At 40.0% G+C, this 26,770-nt stretch overlaps 1 protein-coding gene across 3 annotated transcripts in view; it reads right to left on the bottom strand.

Moving 5' to 3' along the window:
• Positions 1–26,770, bottom strand: part of camkk1a (calcium/calmodulin-dependent protein kinase kinase 1, alpha a) — a 110,302-nt gene that overhangs the window by 59,334 nt on the left and 24,198 nt on the right. For all 3 annotated transcript variants that reach the window (XM_038269957.1, XM_038269959.1, XM_038269958.1), the window contains exons 2-4: positions 13,623–14,024; positions 7,329–7,376; positions 3,046–3,099 (exon numbers count right to left, since the gene is read on the bottom strand). In XM_038269957.1, the coding sequence (XP_038125885.1) occupies positions 3,046–3,099; positions 7,329–7,376; positions 13,623–13,946 (426 nt within the window). In that variant the 5' untranslated portion in view covers positions 13,947–14,024. The remainder of the gene's footprint in view (positions 1–3,045; positions 3,100–7,328; positions 7,377–13,622; positions 14,025–26,770) is intronic.

Below are 26,770 nucleotides of genomic sequence, written 5' to 3'. Positions count from 1 at the left end.
ATTTAAGCTGGGCATTTTTTTGCCCTTTTCGGGCCAATTTTTCCAGTTGTGCGAAATTTTTTCCAGTTGAGCTGAGTTTCAGCCTCATCGTGCGTCTTGCATCGTGTAGTTCACAGGGGCGATTAGCCTCTCACGACCACCTCCCGATCAGGAATCGTAAGGTCGGGAGAAAATCAAACACGTTTGAAATTCAGTCAGCCTTCATGTTCATGGACAAATTCTGCTGTTGAATTAGAGCTACGAGGGTCTACGAGCCGATTTACCAGAACCTCGAGCACTGTGCATGTGAAGACAGCGGATTTCTTCTTCTTCTTCCAGAGTGATGAGTTGGACCAGCGCCATCTGTGGGCGAGGAGTCCGACGGGTGGTTTTTAGATGGTGTAAACGTTTAGAGGGTGTAAACCTTTAAACCCTGTAATTTCATCTTACAGTTTGAGCTGTAATTGCGTTTAACGATTGAAAATATTGTTAAACACATCTACTGGCCAGAGAAAACTTCTGGCCAGAGAAAAAAAATACGTCATATGTAGCCAATACTTCAAAGAAGAATATTTTCAAGATGACTTGGATAATAATAGACACCAAATACAGCATAGGTACTTGCTCAACAGCCGATACTGCACTCACAAACCGGTAGGTGGCAGTAGTGTTCACATTCAAGTAAAAATTACTCTCAATTATAAAAACCTATCATTTATTGAACAATATGTATTAATTAAAAAATTATTAAGTTTATATTTAAAGTACTTTCAGAAGTTTGAATTGTGAATATGACTGGTTGAACCGAGTCTGATGTTCCCATCCGAGCAGAGCTGATTGAAAACAATTTTAACTCAGGTCGCTTGCCGAGTCGTTTGAGTCTATGTGGGTCAGTCAGTGAGCTGGTTCCACTGCCGCTAAAAGGCGATTTCTTGATGGAAGTGGGAATAGGGTACTACTGTGACTTAATGTGTGTGCCCTTTTCCTGGTTCCTTGAACCAATAAAAAAAAAAAAAAAAAAAAAAAAAAAACTTTCCTGGACACCTGTTTCTAGAAAATCCAAACATTCACTATAACACTGTTCCTGGATGGGACATGAGGATTTGTTGCAGCTTTTATTTTTACATTGTGCTTTAGTCTTTGACATGTTGAGCTTAATGAAAAAAAATAATCTGAACACATGAGGCAGATTTTTAATATTGTCCTTTCACAAACCAAAACTTTTTAATCTGTCTTTTTCCATGCTTTCACCCTGGTTGAGATCCATTATGCCAGTTGTAATGCAACAACAATAGAGTTGAGTTTACTACCTTTTACTGCCTACTTCTTTATACCTTCAACCTTTTTAGAACCAATACAAAATGGTGGCTTCTCTTTGGGTCACAGACCTATACATTGGAGGACCAACTTGTCAGAACAGGACTAAGCCATTCACCTATACCTGAAGGTTAAAGGACACTTATTTGAGGAAAACAAACTCCATGTTCTGGCCAAGAAAGAAAGAAGGTTTGAGAGAGCGGTTAAGGAAGCTATCTTTGTTAACCTGTTGGTCTCTCAACAGAGGAGGTGGTCTTATACAGGCCCTTTCACCCACCTACAAAGCACTTTTAGGAACAACACCCAGAAGATTCCGAAAAAGAAGTTTAGCTTCCCACATCTTCAAACTTGGAAAACAAAATCCAGTGGTTTGTTTTTTAACTTCGTTTTTTGGAATGACAATGACCTGGATGACTGAGAATCTTAACCAGCATACCCAGAAGATTCACCTCTCACACACCCTCACCTGACTCTCACTACAACAAGGCATATGGCCAAAACCTCACTGAAAATGGAGTTACCGACCCATCAGAACTTCCCAACGACCATTAACACCCCCAGGTGACCTCCATGGCCAATCCAGTAGAAGGGATCAGAGCCACATTTTGTTCCCCCTAATTGTTGCATACAGTGTGAGCAATACATTCGCATAAGAGCATGGGGCCATTCAATGTAAGAACGTACATCATGGGCTGTGAAATTTTAAACCGTGTGGTTTTATAGTACAGTTTGAGTTGTAGCTGAGTGTGTTGGAAAGAACTTCAACTAAATCTCCTTCATTGTAATCACTATCCATTTTATCTGCTGATCTAATTATCTCTTTTTTGTACTTTTTTTAGTAATGCTATTCTTTGTTGTGTGTGTTTTTGTAGCATTGTTTTCCTTTTTTTTCATAATTTATGGAGATATTTAATAATGTAATAGTAACACAGTAAACATACCTAAAAGGGAAAATTTAAATAAGAAAATAAAAAAGAAAGACACGAGTACAATAATGTAAATATCAAAGGATCATTTTTTCTCAGTGTGTCCCAGTGTCCTAAATTCCCATGAAGCCCTAGCATTGCATGCCTGCATGCTGCTGCATGTCTAAGCAGCTCTGCAGTATGCCACTTGTTCCGCGTCGTATAATTTTTTCAATCAAGAGTCAAAGTTTATATAAGAACCCTTTTTTATCCCCTCTCCCTCGCTGCATCAAGGCTCGCAGCTCGCCCATGTCCTTACATAACTGCTTAGTCGGCAACACCTCTGTGCCTTCATGGGCATGCATTTTCATTACTGTTGGGGCTGCAAGCTTCTACTGGCTGCACTTCAAAAGTCCATCCGGAGCTGGCAGCTTAAGATGACGTGAATCATCGAGAGGCTTTCATTGTTGCTGCTGCAGAAGAAGAGCTTAGATGTGTGAAGGACTCCACAGATCGCCGGTCCTTTCAAGGAAACGCATAACTTGATAGAAATGCCACAAAGAATAACCTCATATGCAGACGTTCATTTTTCCGTTCGTTTGCTGACCTGAGGGTACCGGGTATAAAAAAACAAAAGCTAGATTTAAAGAGATGAACAAAGGATGCGCATCAAATGGCATTAGCATCTTCCTCCCTCCTATTTTAGGATTCATATGAGGTCACCTATGTCATGCAGGGAAATAAAACCCAGATTTCAAACAGGGAGAAAGGGGACAAATATCAACAGTCTGATAAACAAAAATTAAAAAGTTTCCGAGATACAGAACCACCGTTACCCACTTACATAATGTTTGTCATCATCTTCGTTGTAGGCGAGCTTGACCACTCCATAGGAACCCTGCAACACAACAAAAGCCCAGATCAGATCCAGACCAACATGAGGAGAACATGCATTAGTCACTTAGACTCTACATGTTATTGAAGCTCATGAATAAAACCGGTCAGAGACTGTAAACATCTCTAAAGCATCACTTCCCAGAACAGACGGTAGCGCCAGACTGCCAGCATGTTAGCAGGCAGCCTTGCTCCTGTTCAGAAACAACATTTTCATTCTTTGGCAGCACAGAATGAGCTTGTCCCACACACGCATCATTTCCCAGGATGTGTTCTCAGTCTTTTTCTGACATGTTTCCTTCCTACAGAGGTGCAAAGAAGTCACAAACCTGGAATCACAGCTGCCTAAATATTCCTCATTTAATGACAAGGAAAGCTATATTATCTTCTTTTTCTATTCAATTCAGACTTTTCTGAGTTCCAATATGTTTGTTTGCATTGGCAAGTTGTTATCAAAAGATTTTATGGGACATGCTGACAGCACATGTCAGAGATTTCCCTGTAAAAGAAAATGAATGATTCGAATTGTATGAAAAATGTGTAATTATTTTTAGGAGTGAATAAAAGCAGCGAGTGAGATGCTTATAAAAATCATTGTTACAAACAGCTAAATAACAGAGTAAGTGGAGGAGCTGATGGCTGAAAACAGAATTTAACAAATGGTTTATAGTAGGTTATTTTAGGTTATCCTTTGTGATTATGCTTTGTTAGTAAGATAGGGACATAAATCATAAAAGACGGTTGTTTTTAATTAAGGACATAGACCAAAAGAATACATAGTTTGACACTTTGGTGTATTAGGCTTCTTATTAGGCTGCTCAGTGGCTGCAGCAACTGTACTTACTGTAACTATAACTTACTATAAATAAGTTATTTGCCAAAAAACGGCTTCGGCAGTCCCTAAACAGTGGCAGTAATCGTAAGCCTAGTGACAGCTGCCAGTACTACGGCGGGTCAGCCCGACCGGCCACCGCAAGTGTCACCACGCTGCCACAAACTGAGCTCAGCGTTGCTGCACAAGCATGTTGATGTTTGTCAATGCCCTGGATTCATTTTTTTTTGTGTAATGCAGCTGTACCTAGTTTAACCAACAGTGGTCCCCCTCTTTTCTTATGACAATTTGTTCTCATTCTTTTCTTTTTCTTCTTCTTGGTGTAAACTGAAGATGTTACCGTTGTTGGTTGCAAGGCAAGATACTTGTAAGATAAAGTGTTCCTCCTCCTATTCGGAGCTGCAAGCCAGCAAAGTGGTTAGTAGAATAAATTCTAGAGTTTTATTTTAGTTGTAATCCACTGATTGTGTGGATGTAAATTCATTGTTTTGTAGTTCTATGGTGGTCTATGTTGCATCCTGTTGCTAGCTGTGCTAGTTGCTGAAGGGCATCAATGAGGAAACCATTTGAAGTGAATAAACTGGTGTCTTTGGATGCTTGAATGGGCGGCATAATGTTTTACTCCAAAGTTTCATCGTTTTCATGACCTTGAAAGAGTCCAGAGTCTTTTGTCTTCTATAACTGCTGCATAAAAACATGCTCACTTCTACTCTAATTCACAGGTCCTGGCGCTACTTTCTCTTCTGTGTGCCGACAAACCCACTTCAAGCTTGTTATCGCCACCTACAGGGCTCAAGTGAGAAAACAGGTGTCCTACTGTTAAAGGGGTCACAGAATGCAAAACCGAATTTACATTGTCATAGATGAATAATAATATTACAGTGGGTGAAATGGACATACAGAGAAGTTTAAACCCAATCAACATCTTCTTTCTATGCAAATCTCACAATTCTAAACTTCCATCATAAAACGGGAAATTCAAACGAAGCCTCGGGTTGAAGCCAACTCATTTGGTTCTGGCCTGTACTTTTGTCACATCCAGAAATTGACATACATTCACATACAGACTGTGAAGTAATTTTCACAGTCTTCCCAAGGATCTGAAGACTCAACAGGCATGGATTATTTACATCTATCAGCAGCTCCTTGCAAGGTTTGATGCTCAGCTGTTCACAGTTCAAAGAAGGATTTGATAAACTTCTTTTACTGAAACGAGGGGCTTTTCCAACCGTAAAAAATCCCGGACGATTTTGAAATTCCCCCGGACATTTTTTTAGGTATGAAAAGTAGAACATGTCTGGAAACAACACATCTGGTCACCTTACCATATCAACAATTTGATGTTTCAGTGAGTCAGTGCTTGTTGCTATGATGCGTCTTTGCTCAGCAGCTTTGCTCATTGTAAACCAACCAATCAGCGCACAGCTCATCTAAATATTCATGAGCATACCATTAAAAGGAAGAAAACCTGTCGTTTACCTGTAGGGCTTTTAACCAGGCTTGCATTAAGGTTCATAGAACAGCAAATATGCCATTTTCAGCCCAACAAATATTACACATCCTACTCAGAGACCTTAAGGACCAGCACCAAATACCATATAGAATCATTCTATGACCCCTTTAAATTTAATGTGACCAACACTAATGGCCTCTGCAAACAACACTGGTGGTAAATTATAGTAATGTTGATGAAGAAATAAACATTCATGTAATAAAAATTAATTGAGAAGTTCAGAATATTTCATAGAGACAAAACTATTTAGCTAACATGTACACCTTTATCCTCTTAAAGGAATAAGAATCAAGAGTCGATGGGAAATGCTATTGAAACAAGAAATCTGAATGGAAAGAGAAATCTTAATCAAAAGAGAAATCTGAATCAAAAGAGAAATCTGAATTGAAACAAGGATTCTGAATCAAAACGAGGAATATAAATTAAAATGAGGAATCTGAATTAAAAAAGAAATCTGAATCAAATGAGGAATCTGAATTGAAACGAGAAATGTGAATCGAAATGAGGATTCTAAAACGAAAAGAGGAATTTAAATCAAAATGAGGAATCTGAATCACCAGATTTGACCAGATTTCTATACATTCTGCTAAAGATGCCAATATCAACCTCTTACCATCCACCTCATTTTGGGTAATCCTCACCTATTTAGCATACCCAAATGGAAAAGCAAATAACTTAGGAACTGTAAGCCCAAATTACACATGCAATACATTATTTGTAAGCTAACACTCTCTAGTTTCCTAATATATAAATAAAATTGGGTGACTAGAACAGAGACCAACCTGCATCAGTTCAAACATGATTCAAAGTTGTTGTTTTTTTTTATTCTCGGAAATTATAGGTCTTTTTTGAACAGCAGTAATAAAGACATTCGAGAGAAAAGGCAGGAGGTTTTATTGTATTATATTTGTTCTACATCATGTCAACCACACATGCAGAAAATGTCAGACCTCTAGCTACAACAGTTCCAGAGCTGTGGGCTATGGAACGTTTGGAGTCAGCTTGGAGCTGCACGCAATGGCTCCACCTGCTGGTAAATATTCTACCAGTGGAATTTTATGAATTTTAAATTATTACCCCCACTTAAGGTAATTAAGAGGTTAAGGAGACTTTTCTGCAATTTACTGATAGTATAACAGAATGCAGCTTTTAGGCATGGACGTGTGTATTTCTCTTCTTTCTCCACCAGCAGCTTGGTGGGATCATTTTTACAGCCCTCACAGTTGCAAAGCTATGAAGCTCCTGAAAACATTTTTTTTTACTAAATAAGTAGTCAATGGTTATAATGAATAACTCAGCCTTATGTTAATCTGATGGTGGTGTGTTACGGTCACAGTCTTCCCACAAGACCAGCCTGACCTTCAATATACAGAGGATCAATACAGGCCACTTCTCTTAAAGCCAGTGATGGAGCTACTAGGTTACTTTGAGAAGCAAACCAAACAAGTTTTTCACCTCAAAAAAAACAAATTACAGCTTCCTCTGTGAACCCAAGTGGAACCGTCCAAGATCCTTCAGAGATCATCAACACATGTTAAGAATATCATCTAATCACAGGGTGTGAAGTGGTTGGTTAAAAGGGCCTTTGCCTTACATTTTCTCAGGTGTTTCTCATGATTTAACACCAATAAAAACTGAGTTAAACTCAACTTAATTAAAAACTCTATGGTTAATAAATGAGTACTGACCATGTTGTTGCTGCCCCCGACTCATGGAACCTGGCTCTATATGCATGTTAAAAGGTTTGTCATCAACAGTATCACATGGTTGGAGTACTTTACATGCATTTTAAAGCAGATTTAAAAGCTCATTATTTGTAAAGCTTTTTTTTTTCTTACTGTTTGACATTTCTGGAATAGAAAAGACAAAAAAGGAAGAAAAAACTCACCTTTCCAATTTCACTCTTCAGTTTATACTGGTTCAGCTGGATACAATCCTGGGAGGAAGAGGAGCACAAGACAAAGAGTTAATTACCAGCATCAGTCACCTTCATCCTCATCAGAGACATCTCAACCAAATTAGAAGCATGTTCTGAGGTGAAGCGAAGAAAATGTTGATCCTGGGCGAGTGACTTTTCAACGTGACCTGAAAGTCATTTCTTTCTCAAATGTAGGTAACGATGCCGGTTGTAGCTTGTTTACCATCTGCAAATCCATTAGAGTGCCACTGTTTGGATGGCTGATTTGCAGTTCCATAGCAACCAACTCCCCCAGCATGGAGTCAGCCAGGGCTGCAGCAAAGCAGAGCTGACCACAGCGGGACTCAAGAGGAGGAGGAGGAGAGACTCAAGGTGAGGATCTGTTGGCGGGAGGGCATTGCATGAAGAGGTTGGTGCAGAGCGTTCATGGACTGCTCGTTAATGAGAAGAGAGTGAGCGGGGATTTCTGACTGAAGAAGAAAGAGACTTTACTGTGGGGAGAAAGGATTAAAAGCTGCTCTCTGGTTAAAGCTGGTGGTGGTGAAGGCTTCTGAGGCACAGCAGCGCCTCAGGCCAGAGCCTGGAACGTGTTTATAGGATGGAGAGATAGAAGCAGGGCAGCTGGACTTCAAATGATTCAGAGGAGGAGACACCAATCAGAGGATTTCTAGAAAAAATTATGAGTCATTAGTGTTTGTGCTGAGAATGTAATAATTGAGGAAAACTGTTGCATTGATTAGTTGTGCTGGGATGGACGAGCTACAGAATGGGGGGAGTAAATGGGAATAATGGAAAGACAGGAGGTTTTATGGGAACCGTGGTTCTATAGACGCCGCGCTGCAGCTGATGCTCTGTTAGGGGTAATAGACAATGGCAGTAAGCCTTAAGTAAGTCTCACACTTTTAATGCTTTTTACACAAAAGTCAAACTCGAAAACTTAATGTGATGCAGGAATCCTAACAGGGATTTTTTGCTCTATATCTTTAACGGACGCATGATTCATCAGCCTTCAGTTTTTTTTTTCTTTACCAAATTACAGCTGAAAAAACCACTTCATCAGGATTCTTTGTTTTAAAGCAACAAGAAACAATGTGTAGAGGTGAAAAGAAAAGGAAACCTGTTGGCAAACTGTGGCTCATTGACCTAAATTCAGAGGGATTATTAAATCAAATGTCGAAAATAAAGACATAAAGTCGAACTTCCCCTTTAAGACATTCTGAATCAATACATTGCAGAACAACTTGCTGAAACATTATAGACTGTGTGGTTCTTAGGACAGCTCTCCATTTCCTAATGATGGATTGCATGGTGCTCTTCAAGGTGTCGAAAGCTTGAACTACTGTTTTAATAAAGCAACTCTGCTTTAAATGGCTGCAATACCACCTTCCTGACCTATATGCTCTTTTCCTCATTCCCCATGATGCCGTTTGTTCACTAATGTTCTCTGACAAACCTCTGAGGTCTTCAAGGAACAGCTGGATTTCTACTAACCGGCAGCTATTGTAAGGCTCTGCGTGATCAAAGGACGGCAGGCTTTCATTAATCTCAAATATAATCGATACCTTTCCTCATCACATCTTTGTGATGAATTTCTTTGTCTCCATCATCCGTTAAAAACAACAAAAACAATAACTATCTTACTACGTCATTGTTCCCTAAGTTAATCTTGGAGAGCGATTTTTTTTTATTGACGGCTCTGGTGATTTTTCTCTGCAGGTGCTGAAGACAGCTAAGCAATATTGATTCTATCAAGCATGCTTTATTCCTTGGTTTTTTCATGCACACAAATACAGAGAACCCCTCACTACCCTTGAATCTGCAAAAAAAAATTAAAATAAAGTGGATAAAGTTTTGTGGCATTCGGCATTTAAATTCATACACATAAAAACAAGTAGAGAATAAACCGAAGTATACAGACCATTATAATGAATTAACTGCATTGGTTTTCCACACATCTGGGAAAGCAGAATACAGTGAATTTATTGTGAATTCACAATCAATGTGGTGAAGTAAATATAAGGTTATAAATAAGTCAATTAATAATAAATCTAGAAGCCCTGAAGGATTTTTATTTATTGTACTTTTCTAGGACTGTGTAGAAATTAAGCCAAATGTTAATCGAATAGTAAGGAAAGATGAATCAGTTGAATATGAAATCACAAATATGACCAATTTATACTATGGACTGGTCTCTTCAGGGCTGCACCACATTGCTTTTTGCCCGACATGTTATCTTTAAATCCATTTAAAGCTTAGAAAGCCTTCATGTAAATATTATGGTAGGCATAGAAATAATTCAAAATTATGGTAAAGCAAATTAGACAATAAATATTTGCAGGAAATAGAGATTAATACGTTTCAAGTCATTTTAATGACCTACAGAGAGCAGTAATTAGGAAAGTCACATCATATATGGAGCTGGATGCTGCACTACTCTGGTATTGTATAAAGGGCATATAGGCGGTGGGCCTTGCTCATTGCCCCCCAGCTCAGTCATCACATGTTGGAGTTCACCACAGTGAAAGAGAGGGTTGCTCCGTACGCCTTAGGGACAGGTCTCTCACTGTCTTGGCTGACACGTGTCCGCGGCATCGCGTGGCATTCGGGGGACAGATCCCCTGGATTGGCAGACAAGGGTGGTGGTTCCTCTCTTTAAATGGGGATCGGAGGGTATGCTCCAATTACAGAAGAATCAGACTCCTCAGCCTCCCCGGTAAAGTCTACTCCATGGTGCTGGAGAGGACTCCAGCACCATGGAGTAGACTATCATGCTGATAGTCAAACCTCAGGTCCAGGAGCAACAATGCAGTTTTCTTCCTCCTCGTGGCACATTATATCAGCTCTATACCCTTCTTTGGGTGATCAAGGGTTCCTAGGAGTTCGCCCAACTAGTCCACATGTGGTTTGTGGATCTGGAGAAGGTGTTCAACTGTGTCCCTCATGGTGCCCCATGGGGGGTGCTCCAGGAGTATAGGGAGACATTCTGATAAGGGATGTCCATGCACTGTATGACAGCAGCAGAAGCTTGGTTCCCATTGCCGGCAGTAAATCAGACATGTTCCCATTCCATGTTGGTCTCTACAAGGGCTGTGTTTTGTTACTGATTCTGTTGATTACATTTATGGTCAAAATTTCTAGGCGTAGCCACGGATTGGAGGGTGTCTGGTTTGGGAACCTCAGGATATTATCTCTGCTGTTCGCAGATGATGTTGTCTTGTTGGCCTTATCAATCCGGGACCTTCAGAGTGTACTGGGCAGTTTGCAGCCCAGTGTGAAGAGGATGATCAGCAGGATCAGAGTTTCCTTTGCAGGGTCGCTGGGCGCACCATTCGGGGTTGGGTGAGGAGCTCAGTTACCCAGAAGGAGCTCGAAGTAGAGTCTTTGCTCTTCCCCGTCGAAAGCGGACAGCTGAGGTGGACGTCTATTCTGGATACCTCCTGGTCGCCTCCCTTAGGAGGTGTTCCAGGCATTTCCTATTGGGAGGAGGCATTGTGGAAGGCCCAGGACACACTGGAGGGACTATGTCTCTGAGCTGGCCTGGTGTCACCTTGGGGTCCCCCACAATTTTTCTTTTCAAGAAAATATAAAATGCTGTGAAGAGATACTGACGCAGTCAGTCAGAGCTGTTCAAGAGAAACCCACAGCATAGAGACTGAATAATCCATTTTCCCTTTTATTATTTAAAATATGAAGACCGTTCAGAATGACATGCTGTGGGTTTAAACTGTTAAAATAAAAATTTAATGGTAAGTTACTGCAAAAGATGGACTGTCAGAGCAGCTGAACCCTGTGCATTAGTTTGTGTTTTTGGTGCAGCACTGTATGCATAAACCCGTCTCGCCCGGAATGAGTTGAAATACATGGTGACTTTCTTAAAGACATTTAGTAAACAGTAGATTATTCATCTTCGTGGCTCTACGACTGTATTTCTGCTTTTGCTTTGAGAATGTCATGGAGGACCTAAGTGGCTCAAAGCTCTTATTCTGTTTCCTGTCTGTCCTTTTGCTCCCATAGCCGCAGCCACATTCAACACATTACAGTCTGTCTGTTCCTGCAGCATTGGAATAATCTCCCAATTCCTCTGGATTATCTTAATCCAAACTTTAATCCACTCCACATCAGAGTCATTGTGTTTGAATTTGAACTCTAGTTCCCTCTGCTGCAGAATATGATTTGTGCACCATGTTTACATCGCAAAGTAAAAAAAAAAGAACAGCAGCAAACGTCACAGGAAAGGAGTTGGTCTTTTCTTACATGCCACTATGCGGAATATCCAAAAGCATTAAATTTATTCTTCTGATTTTAGAGAAACAAGTAAATCCCTTTGAGCATCTCTCACAATAAATAAAAGCTCCAACCACATCACTAGTGTTAACATATATTCCTCCAAGGTTTAAGCAGAAAAAACCTGCAATTGTGCAAACAGGAAGTGTTTTCACCTCTCTTTGAAAAGTGTCATCTTCAAAAAAGCAGTGGGAGAATTAAAATGTATGCGAGATAAGGAAATGACAGGCCCATCTCCGATTTTATATATATATATATATATATATGTTTTATCACAGTGATGATGGCATGAATGCTGCATAGTTGTCCGTGATGCCGTCACCAGGTGTGGGTCTGCCCAGACAAACTAAAAGGCTATGTGGTGCCTGCCCTCTGCACATGCAAATGAGGGTAAGATAATTTGATATTTATATATATCTATGTGTTAAAATTAGATGCAAGCCATATATTTTCAGTATTTCAATTACTTATAGAAATGTTAGACCATAATACCATTAGTATCGTTTAATGTTTCAGTCTTTTTTTTTCAATAAATTTGCAAAGAATTTTAAATTTCTGTTCTTTTTTTTGTCAAGATGGGGTGCTGAGTGTACATGAATGAGAAATAAAATGAACCTTATTGATTAAACCAATGGCTGCAATAAAACAAAGAGTGAAAAATTTAAAGGGGTATGAATAATACATTCTGTACATGACCCTGTACCAAATTGTTTGATGCAGGAAATGTTTACTTGGTGGTTTATTGCTTGGTTAAGTGTTTGCAGCCACCAGACTAATTTAAATGATGGACCTATAATCCTTCAACTCGCTTGGTGTTGTGCAATGACCATCCTGTCATTGCACAGTCTGCACCCTGTCACGTCATTTGGTCTTTTTCTTTTATTTTTCTGTTTCGTCATACATGAAGGTTGATTTAAAGCAGGAACTTGCACAAAATTTTGGAGCTGCCTAATATTACAAATAAACAAACAGCTAAATAATTTCTCTGTAACAACCAAACCAAGTAAGTATCTGCCAACTCCTGTTCATTTTCATCTTTGTTATTACAGGGCTTACCGGGCAGATTATATATTATTTATTAATGCAATTATTATTCAGGCATCTGACCAAAAGAAGGAGTGAAATTAAAGGAGGAGCTTCTTCAGTTAAATACTGTGTTTAAACTCTCCTCTCCTTTGTGTTGCTGTTGTCGGCACCTAGTGACCTGTCTATTTGACTTTGACTTCTTGTTGGAAATCTAGAGGGTGTGTAGATGCAGGTCTTGTTACAAAAAAGGAAAAAAATCTCAGTTTTAAAAATCCCCCAGTTATCTGTGGCAGATGGTTAAACTTTAAACTTTTTCCTCTCCACTTTCACCACATGCATGGGTGGATGTCAGTTTGAAGGATTGCTCCCAAGTGAATAACAGCTGCCATGTCCTCGTCCAAGAGGAGTAAAATCTGCAGGACTTTGACTTTGTTCAATCTGTTGGGAAAGAAAAACTTGACGCCACTAGCTCATGGTCCTTCAGGGCTAATCACCAAGGATTATCTAAAGCTTGTTTTTGATAGAATTTTTCGTTCTTGTCATGCTGCATCCAGCTGGCACCAAGGACCAGCGATTGTTCTTTGGAGCAGGAAGGTGAGATCACATATAGGAACTCATCCAGCAGATCATTATGCTGCAAAGCAATGAGCTCCTGTAATGGATTCATCCATTTCATAAAATAAGTGTTAAAACTCTACTGTCAATTGTGATTAAAACACATTCAGAGCCGTTTAACAAAGAAATCAGTGAGCAGCTCTAAAGCAACTCCAGTGTGGCGGTTTGTCATTTCCATTCTAGTAAGAGGGAATGGTCCAGGTTGAGTACTGAATGGAAAGAGATCATGAAAGTGACTTGGAAGATTTTAGGCCTACATTACTCTAATTTTTTAAGCAGAGCTGCAAAAAAAGGTGTTTTCATGTTTTAAAAGAATAAAGTGAAACATTATGAACCCACCTGAGAGTCTGATATGGACACCCGTTTGGACTCCACTGTGGGTCTGCGAGCGCCACGAGGGGAAATGTGCGGGTAAGCACCCTCTGGGCCCGCTGACTGATAGGTGCCCCTCTCCTGAAGGGACAGCTTCCTCGCAGACAGGTGGGGTCGCTGCACCTGAACCTTCTTGCTTTGACTCCCATCCTGCTGGGCCTTGCCGTTCTTTATGCCATTGGCAGATGATCCTTCAGTGTCTGTTGTTTTCATGGCGGCCATGATGTCTGTGAGACTACCAGATTGCTTGGAGGACTCAGAGTCCAGCCTCTGGCCGGGGTCACTACTCATTGCTATGGCACCCGGTGAAGGGGGGAAGCAACCACCAGCATCAATGTGACCTGGGCAGGCCCGCGGCCCTCAGATGACCTGGAGGAAATAAAGGAAGGAGAGATAAGAAACCGGCAAACTCGGCTTCCAAGAACAAAACCAAACTTTTTCTTCAGAAGCATCCAAGCTGTTTTTAAAAGTAGAATTCATTAAAGCACGTTCCAGTTCATGCAACATGATCAGCCAATTGAGCTCCTTTAGTTTTGCCATCATCACCTCTGACTTCACCTACAATTTTGGAGAGGTGCAGCGTGTCTGCTGAAGGGGTGCGGGCATATCTGTGTTAACTGCGACACACACGCAGACGACCTGGTTTGTGAGTATAAACCAGTCTTAATCTGGACCCAACCTGATTTAAAAAATTTCTAAATTACCGAATGTTGTTCGACGACAGTCTCTAACTTCACTTGCACTGCTTCTCCTGTTAATACGGTAAAGTCCTCCAGAGCATCCAGCACCAGGCTGCACGTGATACAAATCAGCCAAATTTGTATCACGTAACACTTTAGATTTTAAAATGGACACGTTTTCTGTTTTTTTTTTTTTTAGATCCTTTTATTAAAAAATTGTGCATAACATGGATGCATAAAAACCTCATTTTATTTCAGTGTAAAATTCTGTGCAGTAGTTCTGAAGTAATAGATTATAATTGAAAATGTCTCCGGACCTTTACTGGTTGTTGATTTTCTTTATTTGGATCCTGCTGATTTTTAATTCGTTACCCCTGGTCTAACATATACAATGCAAATAAAATGCATTTTTTTCTGGAAAAGTTAAAGGGGTGTAAATACTTTTGCATGTCCTAAATTGTTTCATCAATGTTATTCCTTTAGAAAGGCTCTGCGGAGGTTGTTGCAGATTGACTGAGACAGACACTACTGAAGGTTAACAAGTAAAGCTGATCAGAGGTTGGAGTTTAATTAAGCCGTCTGTCGTCTCCAAGTGGATGTGTGTGGCCTGGTGGCTAATGTTTCCAACATGTGCTCATTAATTCAGATAAATGTCAGAAATAATAAAAGCAAGCCCTTTCATTGGAAAGCTAATTATACGTTATGTTTTTTGTCGTGACTGGGTGAATTCCTGCGAAATGTACAATGGCTGACCGACACGAAGAGCATAAACAGCAAAGTTATCAGATTTGGACTGATTTATAACAATTATATTCATCTCTATATAAAAAAATTGTCAGGGCTGTTTTATCTTTTCATTTATAGAATAAAAAAGTGAAGTCCTTCCAATGGCTCTCTGTAGCTCAGAGAATAGTCTTTAAAATCCTCCTATTGGTCTATAAATTACTGAATGTGATAAATCACCTCAATACGTAAAATATTTGTTATCAGTGTATCAACCTCCTAGACCCCTCAGGCCTTCTAGATTCAGTCTACTCTGTTCATCCAGAGAACAAGGAGAAGCAGCATTTAGTTCCTATGCTCCAATGGTCTGGAACAAACTCATGGAAGACTGGAAAAGAGCTGAAAGCCCGAGTTCTTTGTTTAGAGCTACCTTTGAATGTTGAAGTTACATTGCCAGCTGAGGTATCTTTAGTTTAAGATTCCGGTCTGATTGTTGGATTTGTTTTACTGATTTTTAAAAAGTACTTATTTGCTTTTATTTTTGTTCTATTTTATTATCTAATTCATGTAAAGAGTCAATGAGTCGATGCAATCAACTGGTTTTCCTTAGAAAACTTTGGATCAATTTGACTGTATGATCTGGTTAACTGTAAAGTGCCTTGAGATGACGTGTTGTGAATTGGCGCTACATAAATAAATGGAATTGAAATTGAAATGAAAGGACTGTCCATGTACTGCATTGTGTTATACAAATAATCTTGCCTTGCCTTGCAAGAGGAGAAAAAAATACTCAAGCTCTCTGCAACATCTGCTTCAGGTTCAGGGAGGCTATGGACAGTCTATGGAGATAACAGTTAAAGCGCTCTGTTTAAACTGCAGCTGGTGTCCTAACTCTAGGAATCCAGAAGTTTGATTTTATCCAAATTACAGTAGTCATTTCCATCGTGGTAGGCATGTAGATAAGAGGCTCTGAAGGGAAACAGGGGGGCTACATTCCAGGTGGCCTCTGAGATGTTTGGTAAGGGGACCATTTTCCGTTTGCTATTCCTGAAGTGTGTCAGACAGGTATATTCACACGTACCAGAACTGATATGTTCCTGGATCTCAGAGTTAGACGTTATACTTTAAGGGACTGCCTTTAAAATGGGAATGGAAGCCTGATCCTTTGTCTAGGTATGACATAAAGCACTTTAATGGAGAAAAAAATATTTGGCCTGAGCTATCTCTATAGTTATGCTGCTATAGGCTTAGACTTCTGGAGGACACAGGGACCCCTTTTTCATCATTCTGCTTCATTCTATCTCCATTTTCCCACTATGCAGAATCTGTTAGTTCAATCTCTAACGTTCTGCTCTCTCTACTTTTTCTCACAGTAGCTTTGCCTCGTCTGTTCCTCATTGGCTGTGACAACAACCTGGAGAGAAATATCAGCTGTGTTGCTGCAACAAACATCTTTGTTTATAGACGTTGGAGATCAGCCTATTTTTTAGTGTAGTCCTGTTTCTCTGACTGTGACTGGCTGGATGTTCTCTCTTCATCCTCTGACATGGGAGTCGGCTGGGCGCTTGTCTGCCTTGGTGTGTGTTTCTAGAACAGGGCCGCCTGTGGAGCTTGTTTACAGTTGCCTTTTGTATCTTTGCTTTTTTCTCCATGTCTGCTTCTGTCTCCTTGAACCCTAGTTGGCCTCGGCTGCTCACACTGAGTCTATGTCAAGTCAAAAAGTCAATGCAATCAACTGGTTTTCCTTATATAGAAAACTTTGAATCAATTCGATTGTATGATCTGGTGAACTGTAAAGTGCCTTGAGATGACGTGTTTTAAATTGGTGTGATATAAATAAAGAGAACTGAATTAAAAAATGAAAAGACTATTTCTTGTCTTCTTGGAGACTTTGGTAAAAACATTAATGCACAGATCACACCAAGTTTATCGTCCTCAGTGAGTGAGCCCCCCTCCTCCAAAATAATGAGGGAGTCAAACGCAGTAAATGCAGCCCGTTTCTGTAATCAAAGAGAACAGCAACTCTGTTTACCCGATGAAAATGAATCACATTCACAAAGCTCCCACTGCCCCCCCAATATATTAAAACGTGAGATGTAAAAACTAAATTTCATGTATTCACCGCATCTGTTAACTGTCATCAAGGTAAATTTGATATAAAAGAATACTGATCAACAACAATCAAAATACAATTTTAGGACCATATGTTCCCTTAAAGGAGGTGATGATATTCACAATGTCCTAAGAAGAGAGCTTCAGCTCTAAAGCTTATCATGAACCATCAGCTGCAACAATGAGAGGCACAGCATGGCAGTAAGTTGACCGAAATAATGGCATCACTGATATAACCTGACCAATATGGAAGACCAGGTTGCGTCTCATGCTATCGGCTGATTCCACTTCCATGTCACTTGTCGATGTTCCGTTGGGCAAAGGACTAAACCCCAAGTTTCCTACCGATCTGCATGTCAGGATGAATGTGTTTGTGATTAAATTAATGTAAGCATTTTGAGTGGTCAGTTTCAGCTTCAGCTCTTTTGCCATTAAAGTCGTAGGGAAACAGCTGTTCCAACCGTTGCATTTCCGAATTCTCCCGAGTGGTGCCCGACTTTACACGAGTAAATAAAGTGAATGTGATTGGTCGATTATCAAGGGGGCGGAATTGTTGTGGCGGAAGGTTCGCAAGCAAGTTTGATTGTGGCCGGTTTCTAGGAAGCGTCTAGCTAACCAGTTAGCAACTTAGTGCTAGTAGGTTCCCAATGGGAAATTCCATTGGGACCAAGCAGCACTAAATTAGTGACTTAGAAACGACACTGTCAAGGAACGCTATGGACAGTGGAAAGAGGAGGAGAGTTCGTGGATAAGTCTCCTCATACATTTTTTATTTAGAGGAGGAAAGTTGGGACAAAGATGTTGCGGAAGAGGATGCCAGGGCGGCAGAAGCTTGGTTTGGTGTAGAAGGCTTCCAGTCGTACATGTTTGAGCCCTTGCCTCGCAACGCTGCCAGTTCTGTTAGCTCTACGCCTGCTGAAGACACAGACATCCATCCCCGTGAACACTGGGACGGAACTCAGTGGGAAAGTGAATGATCATTATTTCTTATTTCAGATGTTGCGCATATTAGCTTCAACATATGAAGATGCTATGACTGAAAAAAAATTTATTGACAGATGACCGTTGATATATGATTGGCCAAATTTAGGTGTTCAAGCTGACGTAGAACTAACTGGCCTGTGTAAAATAACAAAACAAAAAAAAGATTTTAAGACAGGATTTTTTTTTAAATAGAAATTTTCTAACTTTTGGGACAATATTGTCTGATAAAGAGTATATTAATATACATGTTTAAGCCAGAATGATTTGAAATTTAAATATGACTTCCCTAAGACCTTAAAGCTACAGTGTGTAATAATTACTGGGATATACAGTCAGAAATGTAATATATTATACATAACTATGTTATTTATCATCATCTACGAGCTCAGCCTCTTAACCTTAATATTTGCGTTGCCTTAGAATTCGTTATTTATAATTACATAGGAGCGGGTCTCGCAGCCATGGAGGCAGACATCTTTGCACTACGGCAGCGCAGAGCCAACAAACTAGCGATTGCGAGATCGCCCATTATGCTCGAAAGTAACTACGGCAAGTTGAGAGAGATGAACTGAGACGGTACTGAACAATAGATGGCAGTATTATGCCTGAGAATACTATCTGTAAAATTATCTATGTAAACAAACCTCATCACTTGAGAAGGTAGGTGATGCAGACGTCGTGGAAGACATTTTGTCCCGTAACGCTCGCCGTACTGTTGGGGGGGAGAAGCGGTGGGGGGGAGATGTTCATGTTGCTGCTGTCTGCAGTCTGGACGTTAGATGTCGCTAAAAATTACATACTGTAGCTTTAAGCATTTTAAGAGAAGTGTGGATTGCTCTGTGGTGCAAGCACATTTTATGAAATCTAAATGATATGCATTGCAAGAACAGGAAGAATCTTTTTAACCACCTGCAGCAAAGGGGAAATGCATTGTCTGCATCCTGACTCATTTGTTCAACAACAATGAGGAACTGTCATATTTTGCTTGTTCTCATCCCAACTGGTGATTATGTGTCTCCTGAAACGGGTCTCTCTGTGCCGCGGCTCCATTCAGTGAGCGGCATGTGGGAGCAATATCCTGGCAGTGGTGGGAGGCGGAGGAGAAGCGCTGCTCTGGTTATCAATTTTAGCTGCACTGCGACTTTTTATTGGTTTAAGAAGCACACACATCCGTTATAGTGGGATTGTTTTTTTCATTAGGACTAATATTTCATCTCACATGGGAAGGTTTTTATCTTCGTCGCTTCAGTCCATCTTGTCATATAATTGTTTTCATTTGAAATGAACCACTTTTTTCAGAGCATCACACTGATACTCTCTATTGCACTGCTTAAGCAAGGCTCATAAAAAGTACACCAGTGTATTGTTTACAATGCAGTGACTTCCTAGGTTTGAAAAAAAAGTAATAAGTAAGGTCTGTTTGTTTGCTTTTTAATATAAAGGGTGATAAAAAGTGACTCTTCAGATTCTGTTACAAAAACATAATCTTCGGCTTTTTTTACTGGTTCACTGACTTCTTTTTATGAAAAAAATAACCCTTAAAAATATCAATTCTTTAAAAAAGGATAACATTTCAAAATATAAAATACGAATGAAAAATGCAAAGTAATTAGATATGAAAAATAAATATGAAAACAAACATTTAATAACAAAAATCTAACATCCATCCATCCATCCATTTTCCTTCAGGCTTTATCCCAAGCGGGGATGCGAGGGGTGCTGGTGCCTATCTCCAGCTGTCAACAGGCGAGAGGCGGGGTACACCCTGGACAGGTCGCCAGTCCATCGCAGGGCAACACAAAGACAAACAACCATTCACACCTACCTGTAAGGAGAATTTAGAGAAGCCAATCATCCTAACAGTCAGCTTTTTTGGACATCTAAAATAACAGCAAAATTATTCTCAAAAACCCTTTTTTTAATTTTCAAAGTTTTGTCCACATTTGTAATTTGTCATAGAGCCAAAAGGTCTGCATTTGTAATGTTAAACCCCAAATCAACAGCCTTCCAGAGCAGGCAGCGGCAGCAGCTTCTCTATGGTACAAATTGATGCCTTCTTCCTTCTTGTTGAGGTGATCACACGCTAATGACCATACAGTCATCTGTATATGATTAGCAGCGTCTGCCTGCTCCTGTTCGTATATTATGTCATGTTTATCCAGCCCTCACACATTAAAGCCTAGACCTGATATGCATGGATTAGTTTCTTGTTGCCATGACTGTATGATGGCTCAGCTTTTTTTTTTTTCTGTTCCTCCTCCACCTTCTCTGGAGTCTTAAAAAAACAAGTAGACATGAAGCTGAGGCCTGATGAACGCTTCTAGGTGTTTTAATGCAAGTGAACAGAATATTTTAAGTGAGTTGCAGGACTTTCTTCTATAATCACCTGAACATTTTTACACCAAACAAGGAAAACCACAACTCAGACATTTGTATGGTTTCTGTAACTGTTGTAAGGAGATGCTGGTGATGGTGCTGAGAGGCTGTGAACTGCAGATGCAAAGGAAAGAGTGCATTCAACTGAGATTTACTGTAGCTACATGTTGAGGAAGAATCATAGTGGAAACCAACATGAAAAAGGCTTTAAAACATTGGTCCTTGTTAGTGTGCAATAAAAAGGTCCATTGGAATATCTAACTGTTTAAGTTTAAAATCAATTTAAAGTTGGACATCATCAGTGGCTAAATTTAAAAAATTCGGTAAAATCGGGTCAATCAGGACTTTTACATGATGCTCCTCTGCTTAATAAACTTTATGTGACTGATCATCATCTGCCAAGCATAAAAAATCCTTTCTTTCCAACTATCAGGATTTTAGTTTATCCAGCTCACAAGAGCTGATAAGCTTTTTAAATTTCTACCCAAAGGAATCCCTAAATTATATCCAAAGCAAATATTTAATTGCATACTGTTTTGGATAAAGACCCAGATGAAAAGGTACATAGATCTTTGAAAATTTCTATCTTATATTTCTTGTTTCTATTTGAATATTTCAACATTTTTGTTAAAATATTGAAATTTAGGTCCAGATTGCCATGGTATTATACGGCAATTATGTAGGTTCTCTGTTTTTTTTTTTATATCAGACCCCTCTGAATTTAAATCTGCTTTGACCCCTGAGCAGCCATAACCAAGGGGCAAAATGAAGAAATAAAGCCAAAATTACCAAAGTAGAAAGAAGAATTTTTGAGTAAGGAAGATCTTATTGATCTCATAATTCATAGTAGATCAAGAAGTGTTTGATTTTGAATGGAAACCTTGTATGTCTAAAACCATTCCTTTATTGTACATTTTGTCAGCTTGTCTGTCTGCCATATTAACCAATATTACGTGTTGAACAAGTTCTGCCATTTTCACAGCTTGATATGGACACATTTTTATACAGTAGGGCTTTTATTCATAAAAATGTAAATTTTAATTCTAGAATTAAGTACTCTGCCCAACAGAAATGATAAACTGTAACCTGATTATTTTGATTAACAATCAGAATGATGGATAGAATAAACCAAGACTCGTTAGCTGCTGTCCTAATGTTTAATATTGTCCTGTCTCACAGTGAATCTCCAAACCAGGTGAGTTCAGGGAGATGTTCATTAATGTTTTAAGTTTTCGCTTTCATCAGACCTTTTGAAGATTTGCAACAGTTGCAGTTGCTGGATGGAACAGTGGAATATTCAAAGCTGCTTCTGTGATAAACGAAAATACGAACTTAAAGTTTTTTTTATTAAAAACTGTATGCCATTATTATTTGCATAGCACACTACACAATGTTTATCCATCACATAAAATCCATATTAAACAGATTGAATTTTGTGGTTTCATACATGACAAAATGAGGAAAATATTTCAAAAGCATAAAAAGCTTCAGCCAAGAGATCTGCTTTTTGCTTGTTATGATGCAAAAAGGGCTGCAAGAATAAAGAGTTTCTCCTCCCTGTAGCTACATTCTCCCTGTTGCCTCTGGCTGAAGGCGTCCTGTCACATTTCATGTCACTCAGATGAAGGGTAGGTCACATTAAGTATTCAGGAAAAAACAAAGAGCTGGAACAGAAGCAGTGGTGGAGCCGGCGGGGATGTCCGCTGGCTTCTCTTGATGGATAATGCAGCAAGACTAAGACAGAACCACACTATTATATATACAGAGTAAAAAAAAAAATCTATTCTACCAATATATGTATAAAGTTTACATTTGTGAATTCATTCAGGTCCGCTGTATGCTTGCTATACGTAGCAACCATCACCAAATTAAATTGGCATAAAAACTTTTTTCTGATTTTAAAACCTACAATCCTTTCAGGTTTCAGTTTATTTCTTTGAAGGATTAACTAAACTGTTCACATTAGAACCAGTTTTTTGCCCATCTTCTCATGTTGCCTGGGTTGGCCTCATCCATATAGATTTTCAACATACCGCATTTTAATGAAATCACCAATTAGCCTCGTAGAAACTTGTTTGCAAGTTATTCAGTGTTGCCCACTTAGGGCTTTCTGTTATTAAATGTAGCGTCATCTTTCCAAAGATGACAGTGAACTTTCTTCTGTGTTAATGGAGAATTTGGCGACATTGAAAACACTGAATTCTGTTCGCTGTTTATTTCCAACAAGGCTCTGCAGACGGAGCTGAAGCATTTTGGGAAACATGCGAGCGTTTTCCAGGTGGTGAGTGTGGGCTGTAAGGACACCAAACTGAAACATGGTCAGTCTCTGCAGAGACAAGTGTTCATGTTTCTGGACTCTCCAACTCAAACGCTGGACGTCTCGTTCCATATTAAACATTAGCAGGGATACTGCATGGTGTATGCTAGCTCAGGTAACATAAAATGAGGGAGTGTGCCCCGCTGTCCTCTGCCCCGACAGCGGGGAGGGAAGCTGCTCCCCGTGATAATGCTGAGGTGGACGGCTTTGTGGCTGGTACTGAGGGTGATGGTGCCCTCCAGTTTAAAGACAGCGCTGTAGGTGAGGAGGAGGCTGTGATCAGGACAGGGCGGAGAATGGATGACCTGGGGAGGACAGAACAGCATGCAGAGTGTGTTACCCCGCAGGATGTAGAGAGGCAGCAGGTCAGCCCTGATAGTGAGCCAGATGATCTGCTTGTGGCCATGGTGATAGACGGTGAATCTGACTCTGATAGCTTCTCTGTAGCAGAGAGCTCCTCTCAGAGTGTTGATTTGTATTCTCTGGAGGAGATTAACGGTTTCCTGGATGACACCTTTGGAAAAAACTAAATGTAAAAGAATATTTTCCTGATGTGGATGAATTTACTCAATCAGTCACTGCTTTACGGAGAGTTGTTGGGTTTGACAGCAGGAAAACTTTCCCTATCAAGAAGCACATCACTGGTCTTAGGAAAACCCTTCAAACAAAAAACAGCAAAATGTCAAAGAAAATGAAACTTTAAGTACCTTTCCCTACTGGTATGTCTCTATTCTCCTTACATGAAGGGTCTTAAGAGTGGCCTCATTAAAGGGGCAAAGATGGAAAAAAGAGAGCTATAATAACAGATGTAATCACACAGAAAAGACCTATAGCACGAATGAAATAGATTGGGGACAAATCTAAGTGCAGAAATCAGCTTCATTTTTCTTAACTTATATGCACCAAACCAAGGCCCTGAGAAACTTTTAAAATAATCAAAGAAGAACTAAATAATATTGGAGCAGGAGAGTTTATTGTATTGGGTGGTGACTGGAAGTGCTGCACTGATTTTACATTAGATAGGAGAGACTGGAGAGGAGCCACATGTTCAGTCCTCCTCGTTTTTGTCTGATTTATAAAATCGAGTTGGTTGATGTGTGGAGGATGAAACACCCTTCAGAAAGGCAGTACACTTTGGTAGAAATGTCAAAATGGGAGAGTAAGTGCAGCTAAACTGCAAAGGTTTAATCTACCTGCTTATTTTACTCCATGAGTTTTTAGCTGTCAGGTCTTCCCAGTAGTTTTTATCCGACCATCATTCAGTCTGAGATGTTAAATCATTAAAGGATCTAAATTCTTGTGGAAATTTCAAGGTGTTTTGGGCCTATTGGAGATCAGAGAAAGATGGCTCAGTGGTGGGAGGTAGGAAAAGCTCAGGTTAGGGTGATTTGTCACAAATATACAGCCAGAGTCACAAAAAACATCAAGAGAGCCATGCAGGAGTTTATAGGACCAGACTTGGTAAATGTCTTACAAGAAGATCAGCAAAATAACCTTTTACAATAAAGAAAAAAACAGGAGTTTTACTCTTTTCTGCAGGAGAGAGCTTTAGTCCGAGCACACTTCACCAGACTACAGGACACTGATGCACCAACCACCTCCTTTTTCAATCTGGACGACGGTTGCTCCAAAAAAACAGACGTGTTGTACTGTGAGAAGAAGCGGCTATACTAAAACTGTGTGGCAGGTGCTGTATAAAGTGAAGTTGTGAAAATGTTTTTTGAAATGGGTGAAAAGGGAAGCAAAAAGTCCTAATGTTGGAAATCTGGGCGGTGATGATGCTTGATATACGGGAGGCTCCAACCCCAGGAATTGATTTAATTTCCGTGGCAGCCTATTATTCTAGAATTAAACCACTTCTTCTAAAGTGCTCCGAGATCATCTTGCTTCGTATCACTACACCACGGATACTGTCACTAATAGGCATTAATAAATGAGAATTTGATATTGAGACTACTGATGGGGATAATTTGGTTTTAATAAGACCTTTGGTGAGTCAATACCATCTTGAAAAATACAACAACAACAAAACAAAAGCAAGACTTTCCACTATTAAACCCTTTCTATTGAGTTAACCTGTCACACACTAATCCCCTGAAGACTTAATTCAATCAGCAGGATTAGCTGCTAACACCATAGAACACAGCTGGATCTGTAAACCTGTTCCACACAGGTCTCTGCATCCAATCCAACCGATGTGTTGAACAAAGCAGCCATTACTGCTCCCCAGGCTAGACGATAGACACAAAGTGCATGAGCTGTAATCAATTTGACTGAGCGGAAATAGTCTGGGACAACAATCCTAACCCAATCCTGGGCCACCCTCTCAGAGCCCAGCTGCCTCAGGCGGCAATAAGCCCAGGATTACACAGGATGTACGAGTACAAACTGGCAAGTTGGATGAGCCAATTATTTCTCCTCTGCTAACGCTGACAATGAGCCTGCAGAGTCCAGCAAAGCTGACCTTCCTACAGTCCAAGAAATGTCATCTGACCAGGATCCTTTTCAATACAGACAGACCTGCTTTGTGTCGTCCAACACCTCCACCTCCTGACATATGAAAAGTAGGATTCCCTGAGGGTCCCTCTGCTCTAATCGGATGGACCTATCAGATGGATCTATTTTTAAAACCCACTGAAGGTTGTGTGTAAGGATTGCCTTTGTTAATACAGAGAAGCGTAGTATTAGTCATATTGATTTGACACTCCTGAATGTAAAAACCTGGGCTGATGTGAACCAGCTGAGGATTAATCCTCTGCTGCAGAAAATGAGAAGCCATTTACCTCTCCTCTTGGGAGTAATACGCTAAATCCCCCGCAGAGAGGAAGAACGTCAAACTGATCTGTATGCTTCCTCATCACTGGTACGACCCTGTGGGCTGCTAGGAAAGCCCTGAAGCGCAGCAGCTGCTGGCTGCATCTTTCTCACTGATAAAGCGCCTGGAGAACCGTGACGCTGCAGCAAGCAACCCAATTCAGCTGTGAATATTTTTTATTCCAAAACACGTACAACCTGAGCATGACCTCAGTCAAGTCTGTAGGCACATGAGGTGCAATGTGTTGGCGAGCTGCAAAGGGGGAAAATATCTGAATAGTGATAATAGTGAGACATATTTAAGAAGAAAATGTTTATGCAAAAGCTTTAACATGTCCAGCAGAGTTGCAGTCACTTCACCTACAGCATCCTCACTTCGGTATGTTTCCTGTGTTTACAGTAGTTTTTTTCATCTGCATTGTATTAGACACCTGATAAGGTTTAGTAGGATGTAGAAACTAGAGCTGCCTTAGGTTTTTTTAACCTTCCACAAGCTTTTAGAGACTGTTCCAATTTTCTGAGGTCAGACACTGATGTTGGCTGGAATGGCCTGACTAACACTTTTTGCTCTAATTCATACTGAAGGTGTTTTGCCTGCTAAGGGTTAAAGCCAGTCCAGTTCTACCACAACAAAATTGTTACCTTACACCTAATAGAAATTTAAATCCAATTCTCCCCAAAATGTTGAGATGGAGAAATTGACAAAATAATCCTAGAGTTCATTTAACCCAGCTACTAAAGAGCCAACCAGTGGCAGCTGGCCTATAGAGGGCGCTAGAGCACTGGCCTACCCACCCAATGACCTTTATTAAGACAAAACAAAAATTAAATTACAAAATTAAAATATTTCAAAATATATTAATATCTTTTTTTAGCTGTACAAGATAGATATTTGATCTTTAATGATAAGTAAAGCTGTTTCAAGAGACTGTTTTGTGACGTATTTCCGCCCTGGGGCGCAAAAATCTTTGACACGAACAGTCGTCACAGTCGTACAGTGGCTGATGGTCGAGTCGTGGAAGTGAAGTCCCTTAAAGCAAACTTATCAAGAGAAGCTGCAGGTGAAATCGTTTGGACTCGATCAGCTAAATACTCAAATTATTCAGCAA

The sequence above is a fragment of the Cyprinodon tularosa genome, unplaced genomic scaffold, assembly GCF_016077235.1.
Source record: "Cyprinodon tularosa strain WSP-4 unplaced genomic scaffold, ASM1607723v1 ctg745, whole genome shotgun sequence".
Taxonomy (NCBI): Eukaryota; Metazoa; Chordata; class Actinopteri; order Cyprinodontiformes; family Cyprinodontidae; genus Cyprinodon; species Cyprinodon tularosa.
This window is presented reverse-complemented; position numbering and strand designations above follow the sequence as displayed.